Below are 14091 nucleotides of genomic sequence, written 5' to 3' on the forward strand. Positions count from 1 at the left end.
GGGGTCGCTGATTATGAACCTGGTGTCCGCTGACCTTTATCGCGTCAGGTTCAAGGTCATTTGAAAGTTAAATCCTTCAAATGACCTTGAACCTGAAGCGATCGAGTTCAACGGGTGCCAGATTCGTAATTAGCGACTCCAAAAACCTATAACGTATTTTTTGGATTTTTTTACCGTTTTCTCTCGGTTTGACCTTCCAATGACCTTGAACCTGACGCGATAAAAGTCAAAGGACGCCAGATTTGTATTCGGCGACCCGAGCTAACCTCAGAATACATGTTTAAGAGTGTCAAATCTCTCGAAAATACAGTTGGTGGGTAGTGGTGTTTCCTATATTTGTAGGGGGGGGGGGGTGGAGGGTAGTCCGTTTAGCGTGCAATCGACTCGGAATATTTATAAGATACTACCATGATTTTTTCAGATTTTTTGGTCAAAAAATAAATTAGGCCAAAAACCGGCCTTACCGACCCTCCCCCTTTAGGTCGCCATATTGGATCCACCATTTTGAATTTTCTAAATTTGAGTTCATATTCGTGATCAGTGGTCCCAAAAACCCCCGTATACCAATTTTCAGAAAAAAATTTTAAAATATTTCAAATGTTAGCCGCCATATTGTATCCGCCATTTTGAATTTTCAAAATCTGAGTTCAGATTTGTAATCAGCGACCCCAAAAGCCCCTATGTACCAATTTTCATGAAAACTCGTTTCCCTGCAAAATGTATGCCGGAAAGGGTTAAAAATGTAAATATTTGGTTAAAAATTAATTTTTTTAAACTTTTTTAACTCTCTTAGTTGAAAATTCAATTATTCCGGTTGAAGATTCATCATTTTAGTTAAAAGTTGATTAGTTTGGTTATAAATTATTTATTTAAATTGAAAATTCAACTAATCCATTTTTGTTTGAAAATTAATCTTTTTTAGGTCAAAATGTAAGTATTTTAATGAAAAGTTGTATTTTTTATGTGAAAGTGCAACTGTTTGATTGAAAATTTACATTTTTGGTAGGAAATTAATCTTCTTTGTAGAAAAATCATTTTATTGGTTGAAAATTCAACAATTCCAGGTGAAAATTAATCTTTTTGATTAAAAATTCAAACATTTGGTTAGAAAATGATTTTTTAGTAGAAAATTCATGTCTTTTGTTAAAGATTTTTTTTGCTTAGTGAAAAATTCATCTATTTGTTTTAAAATACAAACATTTCGTTTATCTTAAAATTTAACTATTCAATTTTTGGTTAAAAATTTATGTTTATTTTAGTTTAAAGTTCTTGATTTTTATTGAAAATTCAAATATTCCAGTTTAAAATTCATCATCTTAGTTAAAAATTCCTATTTTTGATTTAAAACTCAAACATTTAGTTGAAAAATGATTTTTTAGTAAAAAATTCAACTACTTAATTGAAATATCATATAGTGGTTGAAAATTGTTTTTTTTTTTTAATTATGCTTCTTTTTTAAAAAGTTATGTTGTTTGTTCAAGTCATAATTTTTTTAATTGAAAATTTAACTTTTCCATTTTTGGTTGAAAATTTAAGTTTTCTTCATTTGAAAATTCATCTATTTGGCTGAAAGCGTAACTTTTCAGTTGAAAATTTTTCTTTTTTTTTTGTTTGTTTGATGAAAATAATCTTTTTTTTAATTGAAAAATTTAACCATTCTCTTGCGAACACGTTTTTTTAGTTTTTAAAAATATTTTTTTATATTTATCCTGTTGGTTTAAAATTAAAAAATTACGTTGCATAATGTTTTTATTTTAGTTGAAAACGTAACTTTTTAGTTAAAAATTATTATATTTTTGTTTGATGAAAATTAACTTTTTTGTTGAAAACGCACGTTTTCGAGTTAAAAATTCAAATGGTTTTTTTTTAGAAAACTCTTTTTGTTAGCTGAAAAATTCAACAATTTAGAAGAAAATTCATCTATTTTGTAAAAAAAACTTCGTTTTTTTAAAATTGAAAATCAATTTTTGTTATAAAAGTTTAACTATTGTGTTTTTGGATTACTCTAGTTGAAAAATGTTCATTTGCGTTTAAAAATTTAACTATTTGTTTGAAAATTTATGAAGTTTGTGGAAATTTCGTCTTTTTGTAGAAAAATATTCTTTATGGTTAAAAATTAATCTTTTTGGCATAAAATTGAACTATTCCAGTTCAAAACTCATCATTTTAGTTGAAAATTTATCAGTTTGATTAAAAATTAATTCTGTAACTGAAACGTTAACTATTCCATTTTTTGTTGAAAATTGATTTTTTATAGTCCAATATTCAACAATTTGGATAAAAATCGGTCTTCTTTTAATGAAAATTCAACTATTTCGTTGAAAATTGACGTGTTTTGTTAGAAAATCTTTTGTAGAAAATTATATTTTTATCTGAAATTTAATCTTCTTGTTAAAAAATTATTATTTTTCGGTTAAAACTTCAAGTATTCTAGTTAAATATTGATCATTTGAGTCAAAATATAATTTTTTAGGCTGAAAATAAAAAATTCTGGTTGAAAATTAAACTCTTTTGCTAAAAATTATTTTTTGTTGTTAAAGGTTCATCATTTTAATTAAAAATTCATTTCTTTGGTTAAAAAAATGAGCTGTTTGATTGAAAACTTGCTCTTTCTTTCGATGTTCTTTGGTTGAAAGTTATTATTTTTTTTTAACTGAAAATGTAACTATTATTACAGTCGAATATTGTATAATTTAATAATTTATTAGAAAATTCATCTATTTCATAGAAAATTAAACAGTTTTGTACAAAATTAGTTTTTCCTCTTGATAACTAATTTTTTGTAATAAAAATTTAGTTCTTGCATTTTGGTTTAGAATTGATATTTTTTAATCAAAAGTTCAACTATTTGGTTAAAGATTTATGTAATTTGTGAAAAATTCGCCTCAGTAGAAAATAGTAGAAAATTAATCTTCTCGGTTCAAATTTTAAGTATTTGGTTTATATAATTTATGTATTTTTTTATAACATTTTTTTTGTCAGAAAAGGCATTGTTTTTAAAATAAAAAATGCAAGTGTTTTGTAGAAAATTAAACTATTTTTTGTTTCAAAATAAAAATATATTTTAGTTGAAATAATCACTATGACATTTTTAGTTGAAAATTAATCTTTCTAGGTTGAAAATACTTTTTTTTTTAAAGTTGATATACACATTTTTCTTAGAATTTGCTTTTTTGATAGGAAACTAATCTTCTTGGTTGAAAATTCAAGTAATTAGTTGATAATGATCTTTTTTGTGCAAATTTCATATTTTTGTATTGAAAATTCACCTATTTGGTTGAAAATTCATTTTTTGTTAAAAAATAAATATTTTCGGTATAAATTTCAACTATTTATTTAAAAAATCCTGTATTTTGTTGCAAATGCAATATGTTACGACTTTAAATCTTCCGAGTTTACAGCGTTTCGAATCAAATTTAATATGTTACTTAAATCAATTTAAAAAAAAAATTAATTTCCCTATTTTCCCCTATTTTTGCGAAGAATTACTTTACTTCCGCTGTTTAGAGAGCATCTTGGTCTGTGATCTCTGCAGTAACGATAATCAGTTCCTTTTAAAAAGTAGCTTTCTTACCACTGAGATATTCAATGAAAAGTATTTAGAGGAGCTATTTTTTAATCTGAATTATTCTAGAATTTTTGTTTCTAGAATTTTGTTTCTAGAATTTTGTTTCTAGAATTTTGTTTCTAGAATTTTTGTTTCTAGAACTTTTGTTTCTAGAAGTTTATTTCTAGAACTCATTCTAGAATTTTATTTCTAGAATTTTTGTTTCTAGAATTTTTGCTTCCAGAATCAATATTTTGTAATTTGTTCTTTCAGGTGTTGCCATTTGACTCTAGTAGAAAATGCATGTCAATCGTCGTACGGCATCCCGTAACTGGTGAAATAGTCCTCTACAGTAAGGGTGCAGACTCAACAGTATTAGGTTCGTTGTCCTCGGCGGATGAAGATACAACAACGACGACGAAGCTCCATCAGCAGTTGAATGCTTACGCCCGACAAGGTCTGCGAACACTCGTGATGGCTCGACGAACCCTCGGACTTCAGGAATTTGAAGTCTGGCAGCAAAGACACGCAGAAGCCGAGCTGGCGAATGACAATCGTGAACGGCGAATCCGGGATTCGTACTCGATTTTGGAATCGCACTTGACACTGCTTGGCGTTACGGGAATCGAGGATAAGCTTCAAGCTGGAGTTCCGGAAGCGATGGCGGCTCTCGTAGCAGCCGGAATGGTCGTCTGGGTTCTAACTGGTAATTAAATTTATAAATTTTTCATTCTTGGGGAAAATTCAAAATTCTTCAGAGTATTTTTATTTCTTTTTTCAGTTGCTTTCTACTGAAGATTATACCTTTGGTTAAGAATTTTATTAAAATGTAAAATGTAGAACAATTTTATTAAAAAACAATAATTTTTGTTTTGTCTAATCTACTATTAGATTAATCGTGGAGAATTCATGTTTTTTAGTAGAAAACTAAATTAATTGGGTGAAGGTTAAGACACTTTATTAAAAAATCTTCTTTTTTTTGTTTTTTGAAAATTCATCCTTTTGTTATTTTTTGTTTTATTGAAAATTCGTTTTTCTTTCTTGAAAATTAATTTTTTTGATGAAAATTTAATTAATTTTTAATAATTTTCTATCATTTTTAATTTAACTCTTCCAGTTGAAGATAATTCATTTTTGTTAAAAAGTTATTTTGTTGGTTAAAAGTTTAACTACTTAGTTGAAAACTTTTTTTTTTTTGTTAAAAAATTAATTTTTTACTTGAAAACATAACTTTTCCATTTTTTCTTGAAAATTTATCATATTTTCGGATTGAAAACGATTTTCTTTAAAAAACAATTCGTCTTTCGGCTATTAATTTTTTTGTTAAGAATTCATATTTTTTGGTAGAAAATTAAATTATTTGGGTGAAGATTAAGCCATTTTTTAAATCTTTTTTTTGTTTATTGAAAATATATCCTTTTTTTATTTTTTGTTTTATTGAAAATTCGTTTTTTTTTCTTGAAAATTAATTTTTTTGATGAAAATTTAATTCATTTTTAATAATTTTTTATAATATTTAATTTAACTCTTTCAGTTGGAGATAATTTATTTTTGTTAAAAAGTTATTTTGTTGGTTAAAAGTTTAACTACTTAGTTGAAAACTCTTTTTTTTTTGTTAAAAAATTAATTTTTTACTTGAAAACATAACTTTTCCATTTTTTCTTGAAATTTTATCTTTTTTAGTCAGAAATTCGTTCTTATTTGTGGAAAACTAATATTTTTGTTCAAAATTTCCTCTTTTTTTTTGTTGTAAAAACTGCAACTGTTTGGTTAAAAATAACTTTCTTGTTGAAAATTCATATTTTTGGATTGAAAACGATTTTCTTTAAAAAACAATTCGTCTTTCGGCTATTAATTTTTTTGTTAAGAATTCATATTTTTTGGTAGAAAATTAAATTATTTGGGTGAAGATTAAGCCATTTTTTAATCTTTTTTTTATTTATTGAAAATATATCCTTCTTTTATTTTTTGTTTTATTGAAAATTCGTTTTTCTTTCTTGAAAATTAATTTTTTTTCATGAAAATTTCATTAATTTTGAATCATTTTTTATAATATTTAATTTAACTCTTTCAGTTGGAGATAATTTATTTTTGTTGAAAATTCATTTCGTTGGTTAGAAGTTTAACTACTTAGTTGAAAACTCTTTTTTTTTTTTTGTTAAAAAATTAATTTTTTACTTGAAAACATAACTTTTCCATTTTTTCTTGAAAATTTATCTTTTTTAGTCAGGAATTCGTTTTTATTTGTGGAAAACTAATATTTTTGTTCAAAATGTATTCATATTTTTGTTGAAAATTCCAGTATTATGTTAAAAATGGAACTATTTTTTTTTAATTCATTTTTTGTTGTTGAATTCCACTGTTTTCAATTTATAATTTAAATCTTCTCTTATTTGAATATCTACTGTTACATTATTTGTTGAAAAACATATAAATTTGTTGTTGCTGAAAATTAACTTTTTAAAATTTTTTTAAAAAGTGTTTGACACTTTTGCTAAAAAATCACCTTTTTGGAATCTTGTTAATATTATTTTGATTACATTAATTATTATAATGTATAATAATAAAATAATATACATAATATAATCAATAATACGTCAAATAATCTTGTGTGAAAATTTGTCGTGTTGGTTAAGAAATCATCTTTTAGTTTGAAATTTCATCTATTTGGTGAAAAATTTTAATCTTTAATTGAAAATTTACTATTTTCGTGATTTTTTTTTTGTTAATAGGAACTATTACATTTTGTTTGAAAATTCTTGTTTTTGTTGGAAATTCAACTATTTTTTTGTGAAGTTTAATATTTTTTGTTAACAATTTTAAATGTCTGGTTTTAAATTGATTTTTGAAGTAGAAAATTGCCGTATTCTGTTAAAAGCTTTACTATTTTGTTGAAAATTCGTCTTTTTGGTAGAAAATTCAACTTATTTTTTAAAAGTTTTTAAATTCATTTGTTGTTGAATTCCACTGTTTTTTATTCAAATTTAAAGTTTTTCTTATTTACATATATTTTTTTTAGGTAGAAAATTAATCCCCCTATACAATTTTTTTGTTGAGAATTTATCTTTGTAGGTTGAAAACTCATCTATTTGGTTCAAAATTCAAATATTTTATTGAAATTTAAATTACTTTTTGGTTGAATAGTCTATTCTTCGTTTGAAAACTTAACTATTATGTTAAAAATTCAAATGTTTTTAGTTCAAGTGTAATATTTTTTAAATTAAAAATTCAATCATTTTGTTGAAAACTAATCTTTGTAGGTTGCGAGTTCAACAAAAATGGTTAAAATTTTTAAAAAATGGTTAAAAATTGAACTATTTGTTTAAAAATTTCTGTATTTTGTTGAAAATTCATTATTTTTTTATAGCAAATAAAATTTTTTGGTGAAAATACAACTGTTTCGTTAAAATTAATCTGATTTAATTGAAAATTTAACTATTTTGCTGAAAATTTGTATTTATTAATTAAATTATATCGGGTGTTATTTAAAATTAAAATATTTTCTTATTTAAGTATCTACTGTTACCATATTTATTTATTGAGAATTCTTTTTTTTTGTAAAATTAATTATTTTAATTTAAAATGTTACTATTTTCTTGTGTTCGTTTTTTTTGCTAGTAGAAAATTAATCTTCTTGGTAGAAATTCCGTCTTTTTTATTTTAAAAATCGTCTTTGTAAGTTCAAAATTCAACTATTTGGTTAAAATATTCAATCATATTGTTACAAATTTAATTACTTTATGGTTGAAAATTTTGCTGTTCGGATGAAAATACAACTATATTGAAAATTCAAATGTTTTTAGTTTGAGTGTAATATTTTTTTATTTAAAAATCCACCATCTGGTTAAAAATGCATTTTTATGTAGGTTCAGGACTCCAAAATTTGGTTAAATATTCCACAATCTCTCTTTTTGATTAAAAGAAGTCATATTTTTGGCTAAAATAAATAGATTTGAAATTTTTTAATTAAAATTTTTAATTGTTTGATTTCGTTTATAAAAGATTTTATGTTAAAAATGTTACAAGAATAACATGCCAGCCATTGAGTATTAATAGTCTGAGAAAATGTTTAAAAATTAAACTTTTTTGTACAAAATTCGCTGAATATAATTTGGAAAATTATTTTTTTCAATGAAAATTTTGTTTATTCCATTCTTGGTTAAAAGTGATCTTTTGTTGATTAAAAATTCAACTATTTGGTTGAAAATTAAATAATTTGGTTAAAAATGTCTGCATTTAGTTGAAAATTCGTCTTTTATGGTTAAATTATGTTTTTTTAATTAAAATTAAAGTCTTTTCTTATTTAAATATCTACTGTTACATTATTTGTTGAAAATTCATACTTCTCTGGTTAAAAAATATCTTTTTTGTAGAAAATTTCAGTGTTTTACAGAAAACTTGTTTTTGTATTTGTTCATTACTAAGAAATCCTTATTTATTGAGAAATCATCTTTTTTGTTGTAAAATTAATATATTTTGGTAGAAATTTCATCTTTTTTGGTTCAATTATCAACTATTACATTTTTGATTAAGCATTTATTTTTTTAAGTTCAAAATTCAACTATTTGGTCCAAAATTCAAGTATTTTTTTGAAAATTTTAATGTTTTTAGTTTAAGCGTAATATTTTTGTATTAAAAATCGACCATTTGGTTAAAAATTCCACTAATTCCACTAATGGTCTAAGAAAATGTGTGAAAATTAAACTCTTTTCTAATAAATTCGCTTTTTTAATTTGAAAAATGATTTTTTTCAATAAAAATTTTGTTTATTCCATTTTTGGCTAAAATGTGATCTTTTTTAAATAAAAAATTTAACTATTTGGTTGAAAACTCATCTTTTGGTAGAAAACTTCTCCATTTGGTTAACAATTTCTGTATTTTCTTGCAAATTCGTCATTTCTTTATTTTAAAAAAAAATCAAATTTTTTAGTGAAAATACAACTGTTTGGTTGAAAATTTTACTATTTTTTTGTGGATTCGTTTTTTTCAAGTACAAAATTAATCTTCTTGGTAGAAAATTCGTCTTTTTTTATTTTAAAATACATCTTTTTCGGCAGAAATTTCATATTTTTTAATTAAACTATCAACTATTGAATTTTTGATTAAGCATTCATTTTTGTAAGTTCAAAAATCAACTATTTAGTTAAAAATTCAAGTATTTTGCTGAAAATTCAAATGGTTTTGGTTAGAGTGTAATATTCTTTAATTAAAAAATCTACCATTTGGTTAAAAGTTCCACCAATTGCACTAGTGGTATGAGAAAATGTGTGAAAATTAAACTGTTTTGTAAAAAATTCGCCTTTTTAATTTGGAAAATTATTTTTTTCAATGAAAATTTGGTTTATTCCATTTTTGGTTAAAAAGTGATATTTTTAAAAATAAAAAATGCAACGATTTGGTAGAAAATTAATATTCCTGCTTGGAAATTCAACTAATTGTTTAAAAATTTCTACATTCTCTTTAAAATTCGTCATTTTTTATTTTTAAAAATGAAATTTTTTTAGTGAAAATACTTAATTACTTACTAAAATCATTTTCAGTGAAAATATATAATCTTCGGCTGAAAATTAATATGGTTTGATTGAGGATTCAAGTATTTTGCTGAAAATTTGTCTTTATTATACTTTTACAATATTTATTCGTTTTTTTCTAATAGAAAATTAATCTTCTTGGTAGAAATTTCGTCTTTTTTGGTTAAATTATCAACTACTACATTTTTTATTAAGAATTTATATTTGCAAGCTCAAAATTAAACTTTTTGGTTCAAAATTCAAATGTTTTTGATTTGAGTGTAATATATATATATTTTTTTTAAATCGATCATTTGGTTAAAAATACCACTATCTCTCTTTTTGCGTAAAAAAGTCATATTTTTGGTAGGAATAAATATATTTGAAACTTTTTAATTTAAATTTTCAATTATTATTATTTAAATTATTATTAGTTGAAAATGTACCTCTTTTGTTGAAAAATAATTTTTTGAACTGTAAATTTAACTATTCCAATTGAATACTCATAACTTTAGCTGAAAATTAATTCCTTTGGTTGAAAATTTAACGATTTTGTTGAAAATTGATCTTTTTTAAATTGAAAAATCAACTGTTTTGGTAAAAGTTAAATTAACTTGTTAGAAATTTATTTATTTTTTGTTAGAAGGCTCATTTTTTGTTGGAAAATTGAACTATTATGTTGACATTTATTTTTTGGGGTTTGCAATGATTTTTTTAACTATATATGTGTATTTTCCCCTTTTTTAAAATTTGTTTTCTTTTATGTTAAAATTTAATTTTTGTACTGAAAATTGAACTTCTCCATTTTTGTTTGATAGTTTTTTTTTTTTATTTAAAAGTTTAAATATTCGTTAAAAATTCTTTTTTTTGGGTTAAAACAGAACAACTTAATAGAAGGTTAAACAACTTTAAAAAAAAAATTTTTGGTTTTGATAGATTGTTTGATTGAGGATTCAACTATTTTGCTGAAAATTCGTCTTTATTCGTTGTATTTGATTTAAAATTAAAATCTTGTGTTTGTAGAAATATAAATTATAGTATTTTAAATTAAAAATGCATCCTCGACAATTGAAATATTGTTAATCCGAGGGAAAAAACAACTCTTTTGTCCAGGGGACAAGCCAGAAACTGCTGTGAATATCGCCTACTCGGCCTGTTTATTCACGCCGGCGATGCAGCTGCTGAGATTGCAAGCGAGGTCCAAGTCCGTGGCCGAGAGTTTGATTCACGGTCACCTGGAAGCGATCCAGCGAGAAAATGCGGCGGCAAGTGATGGGATACAGAGGCAAATGGGCGAATATCATGGCGCTGGGGAAATGGGTTCACACGAACTTGACTCGGCCGAACGAGTGGCTTTCCGGATTGGAAGTACTTGGCAGCGGCAGCGAGCTCTTGTCGTCGACGGGAAGACATTGACTTTTATTCTTGATCCCAGATCAGGACTGACCACTCCTTTTCTCAATTTGACGAGAGCTTGCTCGAGTGTTCTTGCTTGTCGTGCTACTCCTCTTCAGAAGGCATGTTTCTTTCTATTTTTTTTATTTTTAATTTATATTAAAAGTACATTTAATTATATGAATAGCGGATCTAAAACAATGTTTTAAATGGGGCGATTGTTAATTTTCTTCAACGAGTGCATGTTAAAGGGGTTGGTGGGCTTCCTCTAATTATTTAAAATAACTTTTTTTATCTGAATATAATAAGACGATCAATTCCATTTTATTTCTATTTTTTCATTAGAGTGTATATATTCATAAAAATTTGAAAGTGCCTGGATATATTTGTTAGAAAGTTGAACTATGTTGTCGAAAAATGTTGTTGAAAATTTCATTTCTTGGTTGAAAGTCTCTTTTTTTTAAATTAAAAATTATGATTTTTCAATGCAAATTCATTTATTCCATTTTAGTTGAAAATTTATCATTTTTGCTTGGAAATTCAACTATTTGTTAGAAAGTTGAACTATGTTGTCGAAAAATGTTGTTGAAAATTTCGTTTTTTGGTTGAAAGTCGCTTTTTTTAAATTAAAAATTATGATTTTTCAATGCAAATTCATTTATTCCATTTTAGTTGAAAATTTATCATTTTTGCTTGGAAATTCCACAATTTGATAGAAAGTTGAACTATTTTGTTGAAAAATGTTGTTGAAAATTTCATTTCTTGGTTGAAAGTCGCTTTTTTTTAATTAAAAATTATGATTTTTCAATGCAAATTCATTTATTCCATTTTAGTTGAAAATTTATCATTTTTGCTTGGAAATTCAACTATTTGTTAGAAAGTTGAACTATGTTGTCGAAAAATGTTGTTGAAAATTTCGTTTTTTGGTTGAAAGTCGCTTTTTTTTTAATTAAAAATTATGATTTTTCAATGCAAATTCATTTATTCCATTTTAGTTGAAAATTTACCATTTTTGCTTGGAAATTCAACTATTTGTTAGAAAGTTGAACTATGTTGTTGAAAAATGTTGTTGAAAATTTCATTTTTTGGTTGAAAGTCGCTTTTTTTTAATTAAAAATTATGATTATTCAAAGCAAATTCATTTATTCCATTTTTGGTCAAAAATTCATCGTTTTTAGATGTAAAATTCAACTATCTAGTTGAAAATTCGTATTTTTTGTTTGAAAATTCGACTGGTTGTTGAAAGTTGAACAAATTTCTTAACAAATTTATTTTTTCGATTAACGATTTATATTCTTCGTTAAAATTTAATTTTTTTTCGTAGAAAAATTCATCATTTTGGCTTGAAAATTCAACAATTTAATAGAAAAATCAACTATTTTGTGGAAAATTCAAACTTTGTTTGTTAAAACTTTATATTTTCGGGTTGAAAATTTCATTTTTTCTGGAAAATACACTTTTTTAAATTAAAAAATATAATTTTTTAATGCAAATTCATTTATTAAATTTTTGATCAAAAATTCATCGATTTTAGACGTAAAGTTCAATTATTTAGGTGAAAATTCGTCTTTTTTGGTTGAAAATTCCACTCGTTGGTTGAAAGTTGACCTACTTTATTAACAAATTATTTTTTTTGGCTTGAAAATTCCACTATTTGGTCGAAAATTCAAATTTTGTTTGTTAAAACTTCATATTTTCGGTTTGAAAAATTCATTTTTTCTGGAAAATACACTTTTTTAAATTAAAAATTATAATTTTTCAATGCAAATTCATTTATTCAATTTTTGATCAAAAAGTCATCGTTTTTAGACGTAAAGTTCAATTATCTAGTTGAAAATTCGTCTTTTTTGGTTGAAAATTCATTAATTTAATAGAAAATTCAAATTTTTGGTTGGAAAATTCATATTTTCGGGTTGAAAATGAACTTTTTTATTTGAAAATTTTTCCTTCTGGCTTGAAAATTCAACAAATCTGTAACAAATCTGGTTAAAAAGTGGCCCTTTTTAGACTAAAAATTCAACTATTTGGTTGAAAATTCGTATGTTTTAGTGGAAAATTAATATTCCTATTAGAAATTTATGCATTTTGTTGAAAATTTGCCTGTTTTAGTTAAGGAATAAATTATTTTGCTGAAAATATGTATTCTCCGATTAAATAATTTTGTGTTTTATTCAGAATTAAAATATTGTTTGGTTGAAATATCAGTAACTGTATTTTTTATTGGAAATTCATCATTTGAGGTTTCCAATTATTGAACTCTTTTGTTGAAAGTCGAACTATTTTCTTCAAAATTCAATTTTTGTTATTTTTGAAGATTCGTAATATTAGTAGGAAATTCATTTTTTGTTGAAAATTGAACTGCTTTCTTGAATATTACCTTTTTGTAATTAAAAGTAATTTTGAAACGGAAAATTTAACTGTTTCGTTGAAAAGAAACTTTTCTGTTGAAATTTCATTATTTTTAAGTTGAAAATTCAACTGTTTTGTATAAAAAAAAAATCGCTTTTTGCTTGTTTTAAATTTCATTTTGTTCGAAATGCAACCGTTTAGTTAAAAATTGACTTCTGTTGATCAAAATTCAACTTTTTTGTTGAAAATGCAACTGTCTTTGGTTGAAATTTAATCTTGTTTGTTTTTAGAAATTCGACTATTTGGTGGAAAATTCACTTTTTTGTAGGTAGAAAATTTCATCTCTTTCGTTCAAGAATGTAATTGTTTCGTTGAAAACTCGTGTATTTGGAAAGAAAATTCGTCCCTTTAGAATGCAAATCAAATATTTCGTTTAAGATTCAAATCTTTTGTTAACAAATTTTTTTTGGTCTAAAATTCAACTATTTTGCTAAAAATTTTATCCTTTTGGTTGAAGGTTCATCTGTTTGGTTGAAAATGTAAGAAGATTTTTCTTACTGAAAATTTTTGTACTCTAGTTGAAAATTTAACTATTTGTTGGAAAATTCATGTATTTTGTTTAAAATTCGTCCTTTTTGATAGAAAATTAATCTTCTTTGTTTAAAAATTTATCTTGATGGTTTCAAAATTGATCTATTTTGGTGGAAATATCTTTTTGTTTAAAATTCAACATTTCGAGTTGTAAAATTCAACTGTGTTTGAAAAATTCTACTTTTTGGCTTAAAAATTTAACAATTTAGTTGAAATTTAACTATTTTTGGTTCAAGTTTAATCGTTTTTATTTTAAATTTCGAGTTGGTTCATCTCTTAGGTTCGATATTCGTTTTTTTTAAATTAATTTTTTGAACTGACGATTTAACTTTTACATTTTTTGTTTAAAATTGACATTTTTTAGTTAAAAATTCATATTTTTAGTAGAAAACTTATCTTCTAGTTTGAAATAGAACAACTTAATGGAAGGTTGAACAACTTTATTTAAAAAATCAATTTTTTGTTGAAGATTCATTATTTTAGTGAAAAATGTATCTTTTTTGTTGTAAATTAATTTTTCGAACTGTAAATTTAACTATTCCAGTTGAATATTCATAACTTTAGCTGAAAATTAATCCCTTTGCTTGAAAATTTAACTATTTTGTTGAAAATTGATCGTTTCTAAATTGAAAATTCAACTATTTTAGTCAAAGTTGAATTAAATTGTTAAAAATTTATTTATTTTTTGTTAGAAGATTC

The 14091-nt window shown here is 24.0% G+C and overlaps 1 protein-coding gene across 2 annotated transcripts in view; it reads left to right on the forward strand.

Moving 5' to 3' along the window:
• LOC117168902 (probable phospholipid-transporting ATPase VD) overlaps positions 1 to 14091 on the forward strand; it is a 136973-nt gene that overhangs the window by 106941 nt on the left and 15941 nt on the right. For both annotated transcript variants that reach the window (XM_033354834.1, XM_033354833.1), the window contains exons 11-12: positions 3821 to 4253; positions 10171 to 10574. In XM_033354834.1, the coding sequence (XP_033210725.1) occupies positions 3821 to 4253; positions 10171 to 10574 (837 nt within the window). The remainder of the gene's footprint in view (positions 1 to 3820; positions 4254 to 10170; positions 10575 to 14091) is intronic.

Source organism: Belonocnema kinseyi, chromosome 3 (assembly GCF_010883055.1).
Source record: "Belonocnema kinseyi isolate 2016_QV_RU_SX_M_011 chromosome 3, B_treatae_v1, whole genome shotgun sequence".
Classification (NCBI taxonomy): Eukaryota; Metazoa; Arthropoda; class Insecta; order Hymenoptera; family Cynipidae; genus Belonocnema; species Belonocnema kinseyi.